At 51.8% G+C, this 21,871-nt stretch overlaps 9 protein-coding genes across 9 annotated transcripts; 2 read left to right on the top strand and 7 right to left on the bottom strand.

The window, feature by feature from the left end:
* Positions 1–165: 165 nt before the first annotated feature.
* On the bottom strand, positions 166–2,111 carry N7443_006811 (uncharacterized protein; the record flags this gene model as incomplete). The annotated part of the gene is made up of 2 exons (XM_056886867.1): positions 166–1,783; positions 1,843–2,111. 2 exons carry the CDS (start codon positions 2,109–2,111, stop codon positions 166–168), a joined length of 1,887 nt encoding a protein of 628 aa, XP_056740516.1.
* Positions 2,112–2,947: 836 nt separating this feature from the next.
* On the bottom strand, positions 2,948–5,019 carry N7443_006810 (transcription factor domain-containing protein; the record flags this gene model as incomplete). Its single annotated transcript, XM_056886866.1, has 3 exons — positions 2,948–3,651; positions 3,713–4,883; positions 4,933–5,019. 3 exons carry the CDS (start codon positions 5,017–5,019, stop codon positions 2,948–2,950), a joined length of 1,962 nt encoding a protein of 653 aa, XP_056740515.1.
* A 470-nt stretch (positions 5,020–5,489) lies between these two features.
* Positions 5,490–6,719, bottom strand: N7443_006809 (uracil-DNA glycosylase; the record flags this gene model as incomplete). The annotated part of the gene is made up of 3 exons (XM_056886865.1): positions 5,490–5,762; positions 5,837–6,296; positions 6,349–6,719. The coding sequence occupies 3 exons, from the start codon at positions 6,717–6,719 to the stop codon at positions 5,490–5,492; spliced, it is 1,104 nt and encodes a 367-aa protein (XP_056740514.1).
* A 342-nt stretch (positions 6,720–7,061) lies between these two features.
* On the bottom strand, positions 7,062–8,791 carry pdiA (protein disulfide isomerase PDI1; the record flags this gene model as incomplete). The annotated part of the gene is made up of 4 exons (XM_056886864.1): positions 7,062–7,404; positions 7,459–7,898; positions 7,967–8,345; positions 8,418–8,791. The coding sequence occupies 4 exons, from the start codon at positions 8,789–8,791 to the stop codon at positions 7,062–7,064; spliced, it is 1,536 nt and encodes a 511-aa protein (XP_056740513.1).
* A 471-nt stretch (positions 8,792–9,262) lies between these two features.
* atg22-1 (putative autophagy protein Atg22) lies at positions 9,263–11,081 on the bottom strand (the record flags this gene model as incomplete). Its single annotated transcript, XM_056886863.1, has 2 exons — positions 9,263–10,902; positions 10,949–11,081. 2 exons carry the CDS (start codon positions 11,079–11,081, stop codon positions 9,263–9,265), a joined length of 1,773 nt encoding a protein of 590 aa, XP_056740512.1.
* Positions 11,082–11,906: 825 nt separating this feature from the next.
* N7443_006806 (mediator of RNA polymerase II transcription subunit 14) lies at positions 11,907–15,271 on the top strand (the record flags this gene model as incomplete). The annotated part of the gene is made up of 2 exons (XM_056886862.1): positions 11,907–12,602; positions 12,689–15,271. 2 exons carry the CDS (start codon positions 11,907–11,909, stop codon positions 15,269–15,271), a joined length of 3,279 nt encoding a protein of 1,092 aa, XP_056740511.1.
* Positions 15,272–15,581: 310 nt separating this feature from the next.
* On the bottom strand, positions 15,582–17,879 carry N7443_006805 (DNA polymerase epsilon noncatalytic subunit; the record flags this gene model as incomplete). The annotated part of the gene is made up of 1 exon (XM_056886861.1): positions 15,582–17,879. One exon carries the CDS (start codon positions 17,877–17,879, stop codon positions 15,582–15,584), a length of 2,298 nt encoding a protein of 765 aa, XP_056740510.1.
* Positions 17,880–18,145: 266 nt separating this feature from the next.
* N7443_006804 (SHNi-TPR domain-containing protein) lies at positions 18,146–19,522 on the top strand (the record flags this gene model as incomplete). Its single annotated transcript, XM_056886860.1, has 2 exons — positions 18,146–19,195; positions 19,247–19,522. 2 exons carry the CDS (start codon positions 18,146–18,148, stop codon positions 19,520–19,522), a joined length of 1,326 nt encoding a protein of 441 aa, XP_056740509.1.
* Positions 19,523–19,873: 351 nt separating this feature from the next.
* On the bottom strand, positions 19,874–20,560 carry N7443_006803 (yippee/mis18 family protein; the record flags this gene model as incomplete). The annotated part of the gene is made up of 1 exon (XM_056886859.1): positions 19,874–20,560. The coding sequence occupies one exon, from the start codon at positions 20,558–20,560 to the stop codon at positions 19,874–19,876; it is 687 nt and encodes a 228-aa protein (XP_056740508.1).
* Between the last annotated feature and the right edge of the window lie 1,311 nt (positions 20,561–21,871).

Below are 21,871 nucleotides of genomic sequence, written 5' to 3'. Positions count from 1 at the left end.
TTTTGGTGGTCCTTTTGATCTTTGCACGTTGTGCCCAAAGCAAATAATTTTTATTATTATGTTCAGACTGTCCAAGCCATCACGCTTGTGCGCAATCGACTGTTCGAGGTCTATACTCAGTGGCCACCTATGAGGTAGTCAGCCATGCTATCCCAATGAGAAGCATTATGATATGCAACTGACCAATGGAATTGATGCTGGTGTCGGCGGTGGTAAAGCTGGTAGTGCTGTAATTATTGAACCGGTCTCGGCGCTCATATCGGAAGCCTCGTCACCCTCCTGAGCAACAGTCAATTCTTCATCCAGGGCCAATTGTACAGAAAGGACATGGATTCGAGGCGAAGTTTCGGGCCGTTGTTTGAACGAGTATGTATTCAAAAACTCCGGTTCCTGCACCCAGGACAACTGTTTCTCTAATTCGGCAGCGGAAAGACCCGATTTGCTGGGCTGGGCTCGCAAGTCCTCAGATGATTTGGCCCGGAAGATACTGCTGGGCCACTCTTTAGTCTTGATGAGTGTTCGGCCACAGCAGTCTGCCTTGGCGGTAATGTTTTCCCAGGCTTCAACCACACGGTCTGTCTTCAGGAACTGGGAGATTTGATCCTTCATGGTTTCAGCGCCATTTGGAGGGTGCGTAGCCTGTTGTCGAGAACGAGGAAGTGATTTTGTCATTGTTTGCTGCGTCTGAGGGCGACCATTTGCCCATATAGCCTTCAACTGTTCTATAGAGGCACTGCGGGACTTGAGTGTCCGATCTGGTGCTGTGGATGGACGGTTTTGAGGGATCTCCGTCTTCTCACTGGCCGATCGTTTGGGAAGGAAGGGCTTGGAGAGTCGTCTCGTAAGTCTTCCCGGCGTTCGAGGAGGTGTCGTGGCGCCAGAGTCTATAGAATCACCTCCTGCTACCAGGGCGCTACATGACTTCGCTCGGTTAACGACTTTGGGGAAAACACTTTCTCTCTTGGTGGTCTTAGCATCGTTGGGATCTCTGTCGTGTTTTGCTGTTGGCGTTTTGGCTGCCCGAGAGGCCGGTCGAGAGGCCGGTCGAGGGGCTTTGTGTTGCAAGAAAGGATCGAGTGGTAAGGGCTTGTCATGCACTGTACGCGAACCTGGAGTGCCCAAACTCTTCACAGAAAGCCTTTGTGCAACCGATTCGGTTTGAGTCGGGCCGCCGTTGCTCGTCTTGATCATGGATTGCACATCCTTCCGGCTGGCCACCCCCACGCGCCGTTGCATCTCGGTGACTGCGAAGGCCAATTTGCCAAGCGCCTTGGAAAGTGCCGCCCCGCGTCGACGAAGCTTGGATATAGCCTTGATCCAACCCTCAATGTTTTCCGTCATGGTCTGGTTGAAAGGGTTGAGATGACCCGATTCAAAACAGCCTTCATTTGCCTGTTGGCGCATGTAATACCACAAGGCTGCCATTGCCTCCTTGCCCTTCTGAAGATCTTTTAGCGAATCCGTAATAGCCAGTGTAAATCTATCGACGGCATGTTCGATTTGATCATTGTAGGACACGAGGGATAATCGAAAACTCCGGTCCTGCAACATTTCATCGAACACATCGAGATTGGCCAGGGGTAGACTCAGATATTGTATCCTAGTGCGCACATCCAAGTGAATGATCATAAAGTCCTCTGTAGTTCTTTGCAGGAAGCCATCCAGCTCGTCAACATGGCCCTGAAGAATCTTCATCACGTCGAGATCGGATTTTGCGAGCCGCTTGGCCAGGAGATGGACACCAAATACCATCTGGGAGACCAGCTTCCAAAAAGGATGGTATCTATCACTGGGTCAATCCCAACATGCTTCAACGGAGCCGGAATACCATTCCCTTCTTACCTTTCTTCGGCTCTCTGCCGCCATTTCCGTCCACACAGTCGCTCATATTCGTCGTTTTCCAGCAGATCACGCCGACGTGTCTGCGCATCGATTTCGACGGCCGACAACTCTGCGGGGCTCTTGTTTGCTTCCAAAATCGACTCCTCGAATGGACCCTGGAGCTGGGTGATTGGATGGCTTGGGTATGACGCTGGTTGTATATCCACGACCGTTGAACAGGCCGGCTGTTTCTCGGACTCGACTCTACCAGCAGCAGGTGTGATGTCCATGTCCAATGCCGCCATGGATCCTTTCGCGCGAAGCCAACGGGGACCCAAGTGATCGCGCGTCAATTGAGCTCCGAGGGGTTCACTATCAACTACCCTCAAGTATACAATCGTCGTATTGGGAAATCACCGGATTGATTCAGTCGCGATGCATGACATGCCAATTAAAGCGTATGCCAGCATCCATCGGGATGCGGTCAGGTATAAAATCGCGATCGGGACCGGCCTTCCGTGGCGACTATGCGGCGAGGGGGTTCGAAAACGGCTGGGAGGATGGCGGAGTTGAGTGAATCGACGCGCAAGGACGTATACCACTGGAAATGGTTGTTAGAGGGGTATAACAGGAAGACGTGAAACCCGAAACTGAAACCGCGGTGGCGGGGATATAAAAAATATAAAAATAAAAATAAAAAAATAAAAAAGGTGAGACACGCGGGGACCACGAGTTCTCTAATACTAAGTTCGAATTGAGAGCAGGAATTCAAGAAATTAGAGACTCAAGAAGAATAATGAAAAAGAAATTAAAGAATCAAGGTAATGGGTCCGATAAAACGGGGCCGAAATGAGCGGTCGGCGCGGATGTCTGGAAAGAATTTCGTGTTCCAAGTCAAGGTGGAACCTTTCACCAGGGGCACTCTAACACCGGCCTCTCTAGGGATGCCTTGCCTTTCGACAAATCCACCATGCTCGACAAAGAAACAAAACGACGATCGTGGCCCTGCAAAGAGGGGAACGGAGCCACGAGTTCCGCGGCTGAAGCCCCGTTCGGGCTGCGCCTTTGGACGATCACCATTTGTTTCCCCACAGACCGCGCTGGCGTGTTCTAGCCCAGCTTCTTCTCACTGAACCTCCCTCTGCTCTTCATCGGCAAAAATGGGATCCCAAAAATTCGTCGGCAAGGACAAGTCCAGGAACTCTCCAAATAATGTGTCGATATCTGCGAATCCATTCATCGAGGTATCTAGCGCGCCCATCGCTGCTAGGGGGCTCTCCATCGGCAGATCGGGGCCGGATCCCATAGGTGCCATAACCGATTCCTTCTCGGTTCCTCCATGAATTGGACCCTCATTCGCATTCGCATTCGCATTCGAGAATTCAGCGGCTATCGAACCGGCCAGAGCCGTGCTGGTAGGAGGTTGCGAGGCCGAGAGGTCTGACGCAGGATGCCGCTGATGCTCATAGTCAATCTGGTGCAATGCTTTCCTTCCCAGGCGAGCCATTGCCTCGGCAGAATACCATTGTGGACTGAGGTCCTCCAGCAGTGAACAGCATGCTTCCAGGCTGGCCTTGGCTCGGTCTAAATGAGTGACTAGCTTGCTGGACCGGAGCTGTCGGTAGGAGACGCCCATAGATAATGTGACTGCGTAGGGTACAATCGGAAGAGGTGGTAGATTGCTTCTACATTCCGATGCGACGATGGAATGAATGCGAATGGCTGCAAGACCTTGTCGGATAGACGAGACTTTACTGCTGTCAAGGCCCTCGGTCAGTTTATACCGACAGGACAAAATTGCCACGCAGTGATAATATAGCTCCAGAATACCTATCATGACAGTTAGCTCCCACTGAATCACGGCTTGACGGAATCTCGAGGATAGATATACCTAGAGTCGCATAGTCTAGATCTCCTTGGGCGTTTTCTCCCACGATATCTTCAAAGGCAGGAAACCCCTCTTCCCACCCGCTCGTGGTACCCGTAGAGGGCCGGTAAAAGGAAATGACAGTTGCAAGAAGGTCGGAGATGGCCAACCATACCTCAAATGCGCCGCAGTTCTGGGTTTGGGTATTTGGTTTTGCAACTCCAATATCCCGGTCGGCCAGGAGCACCGGACGCCCGCCTATGCTTGCATGCATCTTGTCCAACGTCCACAAGCACCAAAAAAACTCGGCAAGGGGCTCTGCAGATGTTCGGTCCGGCCGGTCAAGGTGTAAGCCTACCGTTTGAGCCTGATGGATTGCCTGGCAGAGGTGAAGTGAAGCCGCCTCGGCTCCTTCATATCCTTCACAGTGTAGAGACATCAATGCCAGTATACGAATGCGAGTCAAGCGATCTGTCTCCAAGTCTGCATCCATGGCAGCGACAAGTCCCTTGTAAACCTCACTACAGAATTGACGCGGGGTCTGCAGTAGCCCACCCTCCGTTAGGTGTAGGTGAGAACTAGCAGCAGCGTCTTTGGCAGCAACAAGGCAGATGGCTCTCTCGAGAAAGACCGAGGTTAAGCCTTCCGCCTGATTTTGTAGGAAGGCATCCCTTTCGAGGAGTGGAATGATGTGATTTACCTTTGAGAAATAGATAACCGTTAATGGCTCGCGCGTTACGAGTGGAAGGGGGCCACACGCTTGCAATGCAGATGTATAACGTTGATGCAGAACCGATGCTATCGAGGTACCGCCAAGGGCTGACTGGGGCAGTCCACCAGGTAGAGGCTCCGAGCCAGCGGTCTGACGCTTATTTCTCGCGCTACCGGCATTCTCTGGGGTTGGCGAGTTGATCCAGAGCCCAATGCGGCCTCGAAGAGGATTGCCAATAGGCTCATCTAGTCTTTCTCGAATAACAGCTTCCGGGTTTAGATCACCAACAAATCTTTCTGTGAGGGGAAATGATGGCAAGGCCGCATCCGCAGATGCAGTTCTCATCCGGACCGGGGCATAGGAATGAGAAGGCCGGTGACCTGTATCATCGACAGTGAACGTGCTTGAGACACCACCTCTAGATCTGTGGGAAAATTGATCATTCACAATGTCCGGGTTGGCGGTCAGATGCCGACATCGTTTCTATAATATCCTCAGCCGTGACCACGGGATCTGTATCGCGTTCGCATACCTTTCTCCGCTGGCAGGCAGGACAGGCTCGCAGAGCTCGAGTCCTACTCCGCGACTGAGGACTATCGGCAAGCCAAGTGAGCTCCATTGAATCAAAGATGCGTACTTGAGTCACATCGTCCCTTCAAATGTTAGGCCTGGAGGCGTGAAGAAGCTTGCGATGGTTTATCGATAAGTGGCGGATGGGACCACCTACCGCCCCGAAACAGCGTTCCGTCTCTTCTCCTCTCCTCAATCGATGACTGGACATTCCCCGGACCTTCAATGCACTGGAGGTCTGATGGATTTTGATTGCAAGTAATGGCGCGTCTCGTCATCTATCTGCCTTAATCGCCTGCATCTACTTTTCTACTCGCCCAAGGATATTGGACCTGTCGATACTTCAATCTAAGCTAATACCTAGTAACACCGAAAGGGAGAAAAACATTGAGCCTCGTATTAAATCCTAGGTTCCGATACACTGCGAGCGCCTTGTGCCTGTTAAAGCTGACAAAAGGACAAGATCGGGCAAATTAAAATGCAGCAAATCGTTGTACATTATGCAAAATTAATGCCTTGTTAAGCCTCCACCTCCGCGAGAGCTTCGAGAACGTCTGCGTCATCAAATTCGTCCTCTCCAGGACAGGATTTGGTATCTTCTTTATCCAGACATGGGCCCGGAGTAGCTATTGGTGACGACGCAACATTGGCCAATGTAGACGAATTTTCCTTATTTGAGGGCAGCGTGGGTGTGGACTTCATGGTCGGTACGAGACTCCAGTCAATGATTCCGTCGTCTCCATACCGCGACGCCAGCCAATCGTTGCATTTCTTGAAATGTCCGTTGTCAAACTGGAATTCATTGTTAGCAGTCTGTGGCATTTAATACAGGTTCTGTCCCAAAACAGCAACGGGTGTCCACTTACAAATCCTCGATGAGCACTCAGTGGACTAGGATGCACTGATTGCAGTACACAATGCTTCTGTCGGTTGACTTTTGCCACTCGCGTTCCAGCGGGGCTGCCCCAGGCTAGAAAGACCACTCCGTTTGTGCGCACTCGAGCAACCAGATCAATTGCCTTCTGGGTAAATTTCTCCCATCCCTTGTTGGAGTGGCTATTTGCCTGATGGGCACGGACTGTGAGACAGGTATTGAGCATCAGAACACCCCGGTCAGCCCAAGGAGTTAAAAGTCCAGCATTATTCGGCGGGATTTGAAATTCCGGGTAATTCTTCTTGATTCCCTTATAGATATTCACCAGCGATGGCGGAGCTCGAGTTGGAGGTCGCACAGAGAACGCTAAGCCGTGAGCTTGATTGTCATTGTGGTACGGATCCTGACCAACAATTACAACTTTGACACTGTGCAAGGGCGTGTGTCGGGACCTGAATATGTTAGCGCAAAGAAAAAGGGATGGCGGGCTCGGACTCGGCGTACCAAGAATAGACATCAGCTTCTGGAGGAAAGACCTTGGCCTTGGAATCTTTCTCCTTCTTGAGAAAGCGCTTCAGATTCAAGAATTCCGTGGTAACAACCTCATCTTTGAGATGAGCAAGCCAACTTTCGTCCAAAGTATCTATTTCCAACTGCAGCAGCTCCTTCTGCTCCGCTGTAAGAGACGCAATCCACTTGTCCTTGTTGAAAGATGCCGATCGGGGCGGAAACGGAGCTGATGTCTGTGTGGCATCGGGGGTCTTCGACTTGGGGGGTCCAAAAAAGGACGTGATACTGGCGCTTTTGGTCTTTTTGCTGTCTGACGATGAGGCTGAGAAGTGGTCCGCGTTTCGTTTCAATGCCGGGCTAACCATGGCGAAGGAGGGGTTCTTTGTTACCGAGAAGAAATCAATGGCATGCAGCACAGATTTTGAGGAAATGGAATGAAGCAAGAAGGGAAATCGAGGGATCTCAGAAAATGGCGTCGATAGATGTCGCGCCGACGGACGCGTTCCGCGCCAACGCGACGTAGATTAGATAATGCAAACCCGACTCGACAAGGAAGAATGGATCCATCACATTCAGAGTCCTTTTTTATGAGCGCAATTCTCCCGGCTGTTCACAAGGGCTTACGGAATAGATACACTTGTCACTCAAAGGTCCATTTCAAATTGGTGATACAAAAGACTAGGCCAAAACATCCAGGCGACTAAAGTTTACAGCTCGTCGTGAGCCTCATCGGAAGGAGCGGGAGTCTCAGCAGCGTTGGACTCCGAAGCAGTGACATCGGCACCCTCCTCGGGCTTTTTGGCGCCGTCAGCCAGGCCGTCAATCTCGTACTTGCCATTCTCCTTAATAAATTGGACAAGGTCCTCAACGGTGCGCGAGCCGGCGTACTCAACGGGCTCGTCCTTTTTACCGGCGGGGAAGAGCTTGATGGTGGGGAAACCAGTGATGGAGTCGGGCACATCGTTAGCGGTGGCATCAATCTTAGCAACCACGACCTTGTCGGCGACGTCGCTGTACAGAGCGGCGAGTTCATCGTACTTGGGGGCAAGACTAGATAGAGAAAACCATAAGCACACATCGAATGACGGGCGGAATGAAACTTACGCCTTGCAATGTCCACACCAGGGGGCATAGAACTCGACGAGGACATCCTTCTCGTTGTCAATGACGACCTCCTGATAGTTGCGGCCCACAACCACGGTGGCGGAGCCTTCCTGGGGCTCGGGGATAGGCTCGGATTTGATGCTAGGCTCAACCTTGCCGTCCAAAACGTTCTTAATGAACTTGCCGACCTCCTTGGCGTCAAGCTTCTGGGACTGGTCATAGGGGAACTTGGAGTTCTTGGTGGTCTCCTGGATGGCGAAGGCAGGGAACTTCTCGGGCTCTAGGTTCAGGTTGCTGGCATGGGCGCCGAAGAGCTTGGCGTCAAGGGTGACAACGTTGATGGCTCCACGGTGCTTCTCGGCGATGGGGCGGAATTCCTCAGCGAACTTCTCACGCTCCTCAGCGGTTTCAGCGAAGATGTACGCCAACGGGATACCAGCCTGTCGAGAATAGTATGTATATTAGCTTTCCGTGCAAACAATGCGTCAAAGGACTTTCTATAACTTACTGCCATATACTTAGAGTAGGTCTCGGGGCCCAGCTCGCCAACCAGAGGAGTGCTAGCGGTCTTCACCCACTTGAGGATGGCCTCCTCCTCAAGCTTGCCGTCGTAGACAGCCTTCTTCTCATCGAAATCCTTGTAGAGGACAACGGAAGGCTGCTTCACACCCTCATTCTTTGCGAGAGCAACGTCATTGGAGGCACCGAAAAGGTAAGTGTCTCTTTGGGCCTCGGCGAGCGCGGTGAAGCTCTTGTTGGCGGTCTTGTCATCGGAGGCCACGTAGCCGACGATGACAATCTTATCCATGGTCTTGAAATCCTCCAGGTTCTCCTCGGTCACGCTGGAAACGGCGGGCATCGACTGCTTGGTCATGTATGAGACGATCCTATAGTTTAAAGAAACACACGCCCGTCAGCAGATAATCGCGAACGCGTTACAAAGGACCAGAGAAGCTTACGATTCAGTTTGGCGAGCGCCGCCATAGGGCTTGTGCGATTCGGCGCCACGGAAGACCTTCAAAGTCGGGTATCCATCAACCTCGTAGCTCCGGCAGAGGTCCTCCTCGACGGTGCAGTCCACCTTAACCAGGGGAATGTTCTTGCTCTTTAGCTCTGTCGCGGCCTCCTCGTACTTGGGGGCTAAGCCCTTACAGTGACCACACCACGGGGCGTAGAACTCGGCGAGAACCAGCGGGTGCTCCTTGACGAAATCGTCAAAGGTATCCTTGGTCAAGGTAATAACATTGGGGTCGGCAGCATCAGCAGGCTCGGCAGCGGAGACAGCCGCGACAGCCCCGAGAAGGCTCAGAACCAGAGGTGTGAATGACCGCATAGTGGTGGGTATAATAAAGAGTATGAGGGAGGTATGAAAAGTGGAGGGGGACAAATAATTAAAAGGCCCCACGAGAGTTAAGGACAGTTTGTTCTTTGGGGGCCAAGTGGAGCGGGAGCTGCAATGCAGGGAAACGCAAGGGACGTTCCCTAGGCCCGCCCTGTGTCCAGGTACCCGCCCTTCCAGCCCTTTTGATATGAACACGAAGGTACCAGCTACAAGCTACTGCACGAGTCGCGCTACAGGAAGATTTGCTTCAGCGTCCGTACCCGTTACCCCATGATTCCAGATTTACGGATACCATGGCCTGGAAAATGCTTCTTCGGATGGGCCGTACTTTGTATGTGTGCCACAAGCCTACATGTACTTCTACAATCTCCTCTACGATAGCTTTGACTATTATTTGTCCACAAAGGCGTACTCTATTTTTTTTACCCTTTTACCCTTAACTATTTTGTTTTAGCAACATCGCTACAACGCTGCGGAAGCCACGCTCGACTGATCCTCCGGTCGAGTGGAAATGGCCCCATATCCAGGCGCTTCGGAAACATGATCTAGCTCGGCCCCCAGTGCCAGAGCATCCCGTTTTCCACGGTCCACATCGACCAGTAGCATGAGAGGCAACGGGAGGAATATCAAAATGGCAAGAAACATGAATGCGGGTCGGATCTCACCGTATCGATCCGTAATAGCGCCGACGACCGCGGGGCCGAACACGCTCGATCCCTTATCGGTAATCGCGTAGAGAGCATAGAAGGCCGCTTCGTATCCCGGTGGAATCAGCTCCGCAAAGAAGCTTCGGCAATACGACGATAGTCCACCCATAACAAGCCCATAGACCGCTCCCAGCGGGTACATCTCCCACGGCTGTTGGAGCCCAATACCCATGCGCTGCACAGATGGGAGATACCCAAGAATACCGTACAGGGGAATTAGCTCGAATAAAATGATACATGCAATGATAGTCTGCGAGGCTCGAAGATGAAGCAGGCGCGATACATAGCTCCAGGAAAAGGCTCCAAATACACCCGCAATCATGACAACCACGTTGATCAGTCCGAGAGCTGCGGGCTTCATGTTCAGTTCGGTTTTAGCAAACAAGACGGCGGTGCCGCTGACGGTGGCAATACCGTCGCTGAGGAGAAACCAGGCGGCTAAAAAGAGTAAGATATCCTTGAGGCGACGTGCGCGCATCGCAGTCTTTCCAAGTGACATCCAGGCATACATCATGTATGCCATCCAGGAGTGAAGCGGTTTCCCGTCCGGTCCCAGAAGAGGAGGCCCAGGCCGGGCCCGCAGCCAAATGGTTGCTGGTATGGTAAAGATGAACCACCACAATCCGATCAGAAATAGAACAAGCCGCAAAGAAAACGTGGTTTGCTTGATAGTCATCACTACGAGAATAGCGATGAGTTGAAGGGTCACTGCTCCGATATAGCCGATTCCGATTCCGAAGGAGGATATTTTTGTGGAGAGGCTGAGCTCCAGTGAGGTCATAGCTGTGGTATCTGCCTCGCGATTCTCCCTGTTGGAATCAAACAAAGGCGTAGAGTCATCGGGACTCACATCGATATTGTGTGCCACGGGAGGAGGAAAGATCCCATTGGGCATATCGGCAGCCTCTCGCAGCCGTTTTCCCGCGAGAGTCGAAGGATGATGGCGCACAAGAACCGGCAAAAATGAGTTTAGAAGGACAAAAGACGCACCGAAGCAGGTATTCGCAACGATGGCAAGAAACCCTCCGAGGAGATAAACTTGGGGCACAACCGCAAGGAACAACATGGTCGCCACCGAGCCGACAAAAGCAAATAGTATTAGGAGCTTCTTGCGATAGTTCCCATGATCGGCGGCACCGGACATGGATATAATCAGAATCGCTTGGACCAAGACGCTCAGAGAAAAGGTATACAAAGCAAAGCTTGCCGTATTAATCTCCCAACCGAGGAAGTAGATGATACACTGGCCTACGCCAGACCCCTGGACACCATATTCGGCGGAATGGGATATCTGCTTGGACGGTTTCCATGTTGGGCTACACGGAGTGGTTTTATCCGACAGGAGAACGCCGCGATCCCGTGCCATTTGCTCCAGGGTAATCGGGAGAAAAGAGCCTAATGGAAGTCAGTGTGAACTTCGGAATTTGAGGTGTGTACATACCCATGGCACATACGGTGAAGACCTCAGCCGCCCAGCCGTAGCAGTACCAGCCGGCTAGCTCTCCTTTGCTCGTCGGGCGAGGATCATCCCCAGGAAACTGAGAGAATTGGCGATCGGCCTCATGTTGAGACATGGCCACACTTCATGAGCTCGACGTAGCCAGGTACGTCGATCTAGGATATGACTCGATAGCTAGTTAGTTCGGTAGTTCGGTAGCTCGCGAGTCGTGGTGAGGTCATCTACGGGGTAAAACATTCCTAGTAATTAGAATGTTACGGTACGAAATGCAGTAGGATCAACGCAAGGTAATTAATACGGTTCTCTGACGATACACCCGATAATGGAACCCCAAGGCACCAAGGCACCAAGGCACCAAGGAAACAAGGACGCAGGCGGTGCGTGCGCATCGCGCTTTCACAATTCCATCTTGGGCCTCGCCCTTTACCGTTCCTGGCTAACTCTCCTCTCCGTTCGATCTCCGATCCTCTCTGTATCCTGAACTGGCTTACTGTGGTCCTTGCGACACTTATCTGAGCCTTTCCACCCACATCCACCCACATCCACCTCCTATCGCCTCCTGTCGTCCCGCTAAAGCCTGGCGCAACGACATCCGGCCCGCCCTCCCCGAAGCTTCTCACTCGCCTAAGTTTTCATTGATTGCTCCTGCACTTGATCGCCTTATCGACACTCCAATTCAGGCTCCCGTACATTCTCTGGATCCCTTGATTATGATCGCGGCCATTGTTTTTCACGGCCAGTGATACGCATGGCACTGGGCTGAGAACTTCTCTCTCTCGCCTGGGCTTTACTTCCAGCTTCCATTCATATCATCCGCGCCAGCTGAGTCGAGCTCAGCACAGCGACTGAACTGGGCTGTGTTTTCTGTGTCGTGCAGAGGGCCCAGGAGGGTAAGGCTTAATTACTACTGACACGCGCCGGAGAGCCGGGTAGATTAGACATGCCCGGCGTCGTCATGGACAAGGCCAACGTTGAGGGACCTGTGCGACGGTCGGATCTCAATGAGGCTACAAATGGCGCACCTGGGTCATTTGGGAACAATGACAAATCCGGTCAACTCTCTGCTTCCATGAACGGGCCGGTCCATGTGAATGGGGCAGGAAGAGGAGCAGATAACTTGACCCAGCATTCCAAGGCAGCAACTCAAACGACAGGAGATATGGCACTAGCACCCTTCGAACTGCCACACATTACGCAAGGATTCTTTCCCTTTGGAACACTCATCAATCGAGCTGTGCAACAGTGCTGGAACGATCTTTCCGATTTGATCACCGAATTAGCTGCTATTCAAGTTTCTTCTGAAGGCTCCAATGCCCAAATGACGAATGGGAAGTCGGCGGGTAATCAGTCTTCGGAAAATGTTCACAAGAAACTGCGGATTCTGGATTTTGCACATACCAAAAGAGCCGAGTTTATCAAGCTTCTGGTTCTTTCACAATGGAGCCGACAAGCTGCAGAGGTTAGCAGGCTCATTGATATCCAAGGTTTCATCCGCACACGACACCAAGCGTACGAAAACGCAGTTCAATATGTTGGAGAGGTGAAGCGTGACCTCGTTCGGGCCCAGGTAGCCAACCCGGATCTGAAAACAGCTTTAGAGGTTCTTTCAAGGGGCCGAGTGGCATCTCTACCAGATGTAAGTCTTGGGGTTCTTCTATACTTTTGTTCTTGGTCTTCTCATGAGTCTGTTTATCGGCATGTATCTGACAATTTTCAATCTAGTTTGGCTACAAGCCCCCCAAACCATTAACTGCACGCTCAACGCTGAAAAAATTGCGTAAGATCAACCGCATCGTCAGCGTTCGGCTGGCATTGCATGACCAAGCACCCCGTCCACTGCGGAATTATCGTGTCCATGATGGCCGAGTGACGTTCACGGTGTCTGGGGAATTCGAGCTTGATCTGTCGGTGGCAGAAGAGGCAATAAGTTCACAATTCTTCTTCGTGGACATTCGCTTCCTTTTTTCACCGTCGTCCCCCATCCCGAAAGGTCGCATTTTCAACGAGCTCGATGCCAAGGTTAACGATCTTCTTCGCACCGAAGGCCTGATGGGATGCTTTAACTTTCTGCATGGGCTAGTCCTGACCAACAAGGTAAACACGCTCTTCAGACAAGCCAGGGACCTTGCACGGGGCTTATGGTCCGAAGCTCTGCGCATCGAGATGCTACATCGAACCTTGGTTGTTCAATATTGGCCACTGCGGGCAGGACCGAAAAGCTGGGTGGAGATTGGTGTTCAAAGAGGCCCACGCCGGAGCTATTCCCAGGATTTGGGCGACCAAGTTTCACGTCTTGGCCTTCGCTGGATGCGAGACGGTCAACAAGCGAGTAGCGACGCTGTTCATTTTGATTTGGACAAGCTGTCCATGGAACGTATTTTGCGAAGTGTTATCGCATTGCACGCATCGCATCTCCTCGCGACTGCGTATGCCACATTGAAGAAGTATAACCTTTTCTCCAGCCGTACGCTGTCTTTGTGTGCGCAACTATCTCCGACAGAACCTGGGGATTGCTATCTCGACATTCAATTAACAACCTCCCGGCATCTTCGGGTTTCCGTCGAACCCCTGTCAGGGACGATTACGTTATCCGGTACATCAAGCGCATTGGAGCGCCATGACGGCGAGCGAGGCCCCAATAAATCGGCAATTGAGGAGATGCTTGCTCGCGTCACGCGTCTCAGGTGCCTTACTGCGGTGGACGAAATTGAGTCTGGCACAAAGGCACTAGGCCTTGAGAGTGTCAACCAGAGAGGCTTGGGGCTCGATGTCCGGCGGCTGTTCCCTTCTAATGTATTGCGCTCCGCGTTCTTCACTCATCCACTCTGGGATCGTCGCTGGGTCGCTGCTGCGACGAGCAGCATGGATGGCGATAGCTGGTGGTTGCTTCAGCTACACACGGTGGATGCGACTCGTAGTGGGACACCCTTCACTGTTCATGATATCAACACCGGTTTCCCGCTAGCTCATGCAATCAGCAAAACTTTCATGGCCCAGCAAGGACGATTTGACTACACCGCCTGCGCAGAGCTCGCGTATGGCTTGACGGGGATGCTGGCAATTTATGCCAATGCACGGTGCTTAGCAGAATTGCCTAATGCTCACTTCTATCCCCCACTGGAGCAATTGCAGTTAGGGTCTGAGCTTCAAGTGCCGGATCTCTTTTTGCAGTACAAGGCGTCTACGATCCCTTCCGCTTTTCGAATATCGTTGCCGTCGGGACTTTCGAGAGGATCTTATCTGCAGGATACTGTCCGTCTCTCATTCCATGGAATCGACCGTGGAAGTCAGTCAGTAGTCCTAATGGCTTATGGAACTTTGCGATTCCGTATCAAATGCCTTCTCCCACTTCTCTCCCAGATGGATCCGTCATTACTTCTGCAAGACAAGGGTAGTGGGTTTGCGCTTCGGTTGCTTGTACCGGCTGGCCACTCCGTTATTATTGGCCTGTTTGAGCGCCTGCAGCGACTCGAATGTGTTTTATCTATCCTTCAATCTCTTATACAGAAAGATATGGAGCCTCGGTCGTTGTCACTTACTGAGGTTACGTTCTCCTATGGACCTAACAAGAAGTTCTCCTGTCGATTCGGCATCAATGTCTCGGGACCTTCGTTATCAACCTACATCGATGTTCCTCAAGCCCTGTTGAATGTCGACCCACTCTTCCAGCTGCGGTTGCGGGTCAGTTTCGACAACCCTAGCCCTCACCGTCGCATTTCGGAGTCACTTACGGTGGCTTTGAACCATCGCTTTGCCGAATCCGGTGTCGACTCTATTCTCGGCTTCATGTCAGATACATTCCCGCTTCTGCACTGCTTCGATCAAATTACCCTCAAGCCGGCGCAGACAAAATCTTCTCTGGTGCATGTCACAGTGAGGACACCACTTTCCTTCCAAATCCACTATCCTCGCTTGAAAACTCGTTTTCGACTGTCTGCTCGCCCGCGACACGGCCGCTCAGTATGGGTTTTGGAGGATGCCAATGCTACTGCTAGTCTACTTGATCGCAGTCAAATAGTCGCAGCAGTACGAGAGAAAGTTTACAACTCTAAAGGCGATGGCTGGCAAGGCCTTGGAGACGGTGCTATGTCTAGCATGGATAAAGTTGGAGGTCTCCTTTCCAGGCTCCACGAGTGCATGTGTGCTTGTCATCTAGTTCCCATCAAGCAGGACGACGAAGGGAAACAGGAACAGTCTGATACAGGTCCGCCGCGTCCTCAGGGAGTTCCGGTGCCCCTCAAACCGGCCAAGGCCTCGCCGCAGAAAGGTGGGATGGGCAAGGCTGACATTATCACAATTGATTAGCACTGTGGTTATCGTGATGCCTGAGATCTCTCTTTCGAGATCTCGAAAGAGCTCTTCTGCCGTCTCCAGGTTTTCTTGGTTCTTCAAAGGGGAGACTACGGTCTTCTCTTCACGACTGTATTCCTAAACTTTCAATGCGACGCATATCTCATGCATTCTTGCTCAAATATTGTATTAAAACAAACTCTTCCTTTCTATACATTACTGGCGTAGCATCATTGCTTATTTTTGTACGCTCTGTCTATCAAATGGAGGACGGCTGCATGAGCACAGAGACCAACGCCAAAAACAGTATGTCAGGTTATTTAATTCAATATCTTTCTTCCTTGACCTTTCCTCGGTTCCGCAACAAATCATATTCAACCCATCTCACAGTCGGTGTCCCGCCTTCGGGCAGCAGTCTTCCAGGGTTCATAACGTGACAGCCCTCATAGGTCATGCAAAAGGGCGCAGCCTCGGAGTCTGCTAGGAGGAGGGCCGTGGGCAATGGATAGAGTTGCACGGAGGAAGCGTGATCCCATAGGACAGGCCGTAGCTGAACCGGAAACGGAGAAACTGTTCCCTGATCCAGTATGGTCTTCACCAGTTTGCGAGCCATCGAAGCTGCAGCCGGCACGCTATCAGCCTTGGTACCATTGCCCTGATCCAGCTCGGGCGCAATAGAGACCGCATCGTTCGTCGGACCATCCAATGTCTCGTGCATGGTGATATCGGCCTCGTCATTGTCAGGCTTAGTATTGATCGCAGTTCTTCGAAGTCGGCTCGAGATATCATCACGGAAAACGGCAATGTCATGCACAGGTCCAAACCACGAAAGACGTGCTGGATTGGATGTCCACAGAGCTTCACCAACTGGTTCCGTTGTCTGGGATCTGTCGAGTTCCGAGTTTGCGGTTGCAAAGGCACGTCTAATTCGAGAGGTGAATAGCTCAGGGATGGGCTGTCGCGGGATTGCCGAAGCAGCCCCCGCCGAGAATGCAGATGCCCAAGGGTCATTGTCGCCTGGAACGAAGACGAAGGTCGAGTGTTGCAGTAGCGCAGGGAAGTCGGCCAGGACCACAGCGAGGGAATCAAAGTATTCCTTGTACTCGATGCTCCCAGCCCGTCCGCCTCCGTTGATAATTGCTTTCTGTGAAAAGTTGCCTATCAAGACAAAGGTCTGAGGACGTTCGGGGAGCGCCAGGTCATTGTAGCTGCTGAAAACCTTTCGGAGAGCGTCGAGCGTTCTCATGTTATCGAGATTTACCTCACTCATCACTGCGATCTTTATCCGGACCGTGTTTTCCAGAGCCTCTTGTTCGCCTCGCAGACATTTTTCTTGAATTCTCCTCATGCGTGCTCCCTGGGCACGTTCGCTGCCAATTCCCAAAAAATCGACCCATCCGAAACCACCGCTAGAGCTGAGCTCGCTGTTGCCCTGGCGGTTGCTCGTTCCCAGGGAGATATCTCTGCGCTCACACGGAGGGCCACATATCGATACCCCGACAAAATGGCCTCCAATGGCCCCACCAACCCCGGAGTTTCCTCCCAGGACCGATCCCTTGACCATCTCTTCTTCCTCATAGATCCCATCAACGAGCACGATCATACCTGGGGAGAACCACGCACCATCTTCGGGGATCATGCGAGCATGACGCAGGTCCAATGCCACACTCCCAGTCAAATCCACGAGAGACAAATCTCCAGTAGGGCAAATGGACAGTAGTCCAAGCAGGAGATGTGATGTTCCACTTCGGCCCAGTAAGTTCGCAATCGGGGTCAACTTGTAGGACTGCTGAGTCGCGAGGTTCGACGATGAACGCTGCAGTGGAGGGACGCCTGCAAACCCTAAAGAGCTTTGAAAAGACTCATTGCGAAGTAATCGCTGGTACACCAAGTTGTAGCGATCCCTGAAAAGTGCGGTTTTGTGAGAAGCAGGAGGAAACAACGTAGGTTTGGACTTGATGGCCTCGAAGTATTTCTTGTCGATGTTATATGTTAAACGAGGTAAATCAAAGGCCTCAATAACCTTAAGCCAATGCCGTGAATGAAGAGGCAGCTGGGATTCGTCTTCTATTGCGTCTCCCTGTTTCGTGAAAACTCCCTGCGAGTGGTCGTTGCTCATTTCAAGTCGCCCAGCATCCACGCCGATGGTCGACTTTGCAGACCCGTCCTGGTTGACTTTTCCGGCGATGACTCTCCCGCCGCTTATGCTGCCCTCGAGTGTCTGTAAGATAGCCTTCAATGAAGCTCCTTTCCCTTCTTCCACGATAACACCGCCCCCAGCTCTCTTCCAGATCTTAGCCACCTCATCTAGAACTTTTTCCGCTAGACCTTCTTCCCTCCAACCTGATCCACAATGCTTGCCCACGAATACCGCTAGTGTCTGCAGTGCTGATGACGAGATAGTGAGGTTGTGTTTGCGAGTGAAGGTCCGGAAGGCCACAGGTCGAAGAGTAGAAGGAGGGAGTAGAATGGGTAAGATGGAGGTCTTCGTGGGAGGAGCATGGCCTTTCGGAATTCGAAAGGGACGCGCTGGTGTCCCAAATGCAGGCGACGAGGAGGGGATTGGGTCTGCAGCACCAATTCTGAAGCGATCTGTATGTCGCGGGGTGGATGCTGGATCCATGGTGGCGTATAGTCTCTGGAGTCTCTGCGGTCTTCTCCTCTTGAAGATGAAAAGAGAACGAAGGGCAAAGCAAATCAAGTAACAGAGAGCTGGTTCAAAGAGGTGGTTCTATGGGGGGAGGTCCAAGGCCAGGTCCAAGTTGATGTCAAAAGTGACAAAGTGAAACGCGTGACACGGAACGCGACCGCGACCGCGCTTATCGTCGTTTATCGGTTAATGGCTCACTTTGCGCCCTTGTTACTTTCCACTTTCTCAACTCTCTCGCCATGGCTGAAGCTACCTCGCATGCCTCGGCTGCACAAGATAGGCGCGCCCAGCTGGACGATCTCATCGCTTCCGCTGCGGCCAAAGATGCGACCAAAGATCACAACTCTGCTTCGGAGCTCTATTCTCAAGCCACCGAATTACAAGCTGAGCTCAACGGTGAGCTGTCGGCAGAGAACGCCGACCTACTCTACGCCTACGGCAAATCCTTGTTCAATGTTGCCGTGAGCAAGAGTGATGTCCTGGGAACCAAGGTGGCCGACCCCCAACCACAGAGCGCGCCTTCAGTAAATGCGACATCTACCGGTTCGATTAATGCTGGTGAAATCCTGGCCAAAGATACCATCTCGGATGCTATGACAAAGAACGTTCCCTCTGGGAAAGAGGAGAGCACACCGTCCGAATCCGCCCCGTCCAAGCCCTTCTTCCAATTTACTGGCGATGAAAACTTCGTCGATTCTGATTCAGACGATGAAGAAAACGGCGAGGCTGACGGTGAGGAGGAGGAAGATGACTTTGCCAATGCCTTTGAGGTTCTGGATTTGGCGCGCATTCTCTATGTCAAGAAGCTTGATGGTGCGGATGAGAGTAGTACCGCGAAAGGCAAATCAACCGAGCTACCGGCAGACGTGAGACATATCAAAGAACGACTTGCCGACACGTATGACCTCCAAGCTGAAATCTCTCTGGAAGCCGAGAGGTTCTCCGACGCAGTGACTGATTTGCGAACCTCTCTTGATCTTCGAAACTCACTGTTCCCATTTGAGGACCCCTCGGTCGCTGAATGCCATTTTAAGCTGTCTCTTGCATTAGAGTTCGCTTCCGTTTCAGAGCAGGGAGATGAGGATGACGAAAAAACAAAGACAGTGGACGAAGAAATGCGAAAGGAGGCTGCGACTCAGATGGAGCGTGCTATTGAGAGCTGCAAGGTCCGAATGTCTCAGGAAGAGAAGAAGCTGGAAGCCGATAAGGATATGGATGAGGACAAGGTGACTGCCGCAAAGCGAAAAATTGCGAACGTCCAGGAGATTATTGCTGACATGGAGCAACGAGTAAGCCTCTCTAGCCTAAACACTTGACCCCTAAGCTAACACATTATGCAGTTACTTGATCTTCGACGATCACCAGTATCAATTGAGCAAAACAACCAGTCAGATGAGGCCATGCTTAAGGGTATCCTCGGTCAGATTGTCGGCCATTCGCCAACCGATCAGAAGGCACGTCTGGATGCAGCCAGCAAAGGGGCAACAGACCTCTCATCCCTGGTCCGACGAAAGCCTACCAAGCACGCTCAGCAAGAAACGGCTACGTCCAAACGCCCTGCTGAGGATGAATCACCGGAGGGAGAGACAAAACGTGCACGGGTGGATGATGCGTGATACCTCGGTCATCTCAATTACCTATTATTCCCGGTGTTACTGGAGCATCTCGTAAATTGGACATGTCCTTTCATATTCTCAAAAATATCAAACTTTTCGAATATTACAGTTTTATTCACTGCTATCGGACGGGTGTTGAGCGATCTTACCAGATTAAAAGGCCTACTGGGAGACTTTTGCTTAGGACCCGGTTCCTCCTCTCCTTGGTTTTGTTAGGAAGATGTGGAAATCATACTGCGCTGAAACCCAGACTGTAAATATATGTTATGGCGCACCAAGTTGGAGTTATCACCGGGTATCATGTTAATAAACAGTAAAGAAAAGAAATGGAAGTCCATGTCTTGATACATATCATGCCAATCCAAATATAGCAGGTCGCCTTTCAATCTTGCGACTTCTGCGGCGGCTAGCCAGGCCTGAACTCCAAATGCCCGCGAAAAGATCCTCGCACTCGTCCTCATCTTGACTATCAAACTCAGGTTCCGCAGAGTTCGAATTGATATCGACGGGCCGGTGTTCATCTTTAGTGGGAAAAATCACGCCCGGGGATTCCCAGCAGGAAGATGTTGTAATTTTCTTGGTCTCTAGGATAAATTTCCCCACCTTGTATCGCTGCGACTCCTCCTCGGCCGCGACATACTTCCAGCCCAGTACACCCCCACAGAAAGCACAACTGACATCGCTGACAGTATGAGCCCCTGTCACCAGCTGGCGTGGTACGGGGTGTTGTAGAACGGTATTAGGAAGGGTTGCTGTAGGAGATGAAGACGCGCAGACCGACACCGCACTGGCAACTGGCTCTGCGGAGACGAGATATGCACGACCGTGACGGCCCGTGAATCCTTTGCTGATAATCTGCGATGTTAAGCAGAGGTGTGAGGCACATTCAGCGCAGCGGAGGTAGGAGACATGACCGTCCAAGTATTTATCTGTGGGGCTTGGGGAGCTCGAGCGGGGAGGACAGACATCCCGTTGGGGAAACGAGGGAAGAAGGAAACGAGGGAAAGGGGAGAAGTGCTTGGCTTTGTTCTTGGCCATATTTTCTCCAGTCTGAGTCTGTAGCTTGAGAAACAAGAGAAACAAGAGAGACCAGAGGGGAAGCTAGGGATAGTTGTAGATCGAAAGTCCCGTGCTGTGGGCGGGGTCTGAGGTCATCTGGGCTTATCTTATCAATCGCGACATATTTGGATTCGGGAGGCTCCAGTGTTCCACTATCCTCCACTTTTGCATTCTTGAACTATGAATAAGAGATGTCAAGCACAAGAGAAACGACGCTCATTAATTATTGCCGTTTGAAATAAGTAGACGGCTGCTAGACATGAAAACAGGGCGCATTGTAGACAGCCCAAGAAGCCTGACCAGAAAAGAAGGAACAACAGAACGAATCCACCAATTCCTCGGACTCTGATTGAAGTCGAGCCTGCAGACAAGGTGAGGCCAAGGACTATACTTCGGCGACCAGGAAGAGCCATTTCACGCTGAGCGAAGGCCCCGAAGCACCGCCCGTTGCCCACGGTTCCAGGGTGGTAAGGTTAAAGCCACACCATCCAAGGCTCCGAACGAGCTCCATTTCATCTGTGTGCTGTGAACGCTTGACACAGGCCACAATCTGAGAGCAGTCGAAGGCATCAATCCCTGCCAGTTCGAAAAGAGCGATCAACCTGCAAGAAACATGAGTCATTCAACCGTTTGACACGATAGACACGGGGTTGCAAAAAAGAACGGAGAAGTCCATACCCAGATTTAAGGCCGTGTCCCAGAGCACCGTCCTCGAAGAATACGAATAAAGTCCGCTCCCCGTGCACACCCGTCACAAACCCGCGATAGATAGCGTCGCCGGTATAATCCCACACCTCAATCCATTGCTGGACGTGATCGTTTCCAGGCCCGACATGATTTGGCTGGATATTTTGAAACGCACCCATCCCCAGTGACTCCTGTCTCTCGTCAATCCCCTCACCAAGGAATGTCGTGAACAGTTTGTCACAGAAGAGTCTCTCACACTCTTCCGGAATGGTGTGCGTCGCCTCCCCGTTGTACTCGGGCCAGTTGGCCCCGGACCAGCTTCGTTCAGCGCTGGTAGCGGGACGGTCGAGGGGAGGGCTTAGGATGGATGATTTAGACCCCGAGGGGACCTCAGGGATACCACTGTGCTCCTGGAGAATGCGTCTGAGTACTGAGGACTAGAACAGGTCTCAGGTGAGACTTACCGGCACCCAGAGTAGTGCAATAGTGGAAACCGTGAACTTTAGAAGTGGTCGATTCGACGGAGTAGCAGCTGGCCAGGGCCGTGGAGTCATGATCCTGAAATCGGTGCATTTGATTGGAATTACTACTGTGGTTATTCAT

Source organism: Penicillium atrosanguineum, assembly GCF_028827265.1.
Source record: "Penicillium atrosanguineum strain IBT 20685 chromosome Unknown utg000005l_segment0_segment0, whole genome shotgun sequence".
Taxonomy (NCBI): domain Eukaryota; kingdom Fungi; phylum Ascomycota; class Eurotiomycetes; order Eurotiales; family Aspergillaceae; genus Penicillium; species Penicillium atrosanguineum.
This window is presented reverse-complemented; position numbering and strand designations above follow the sequence as displayed.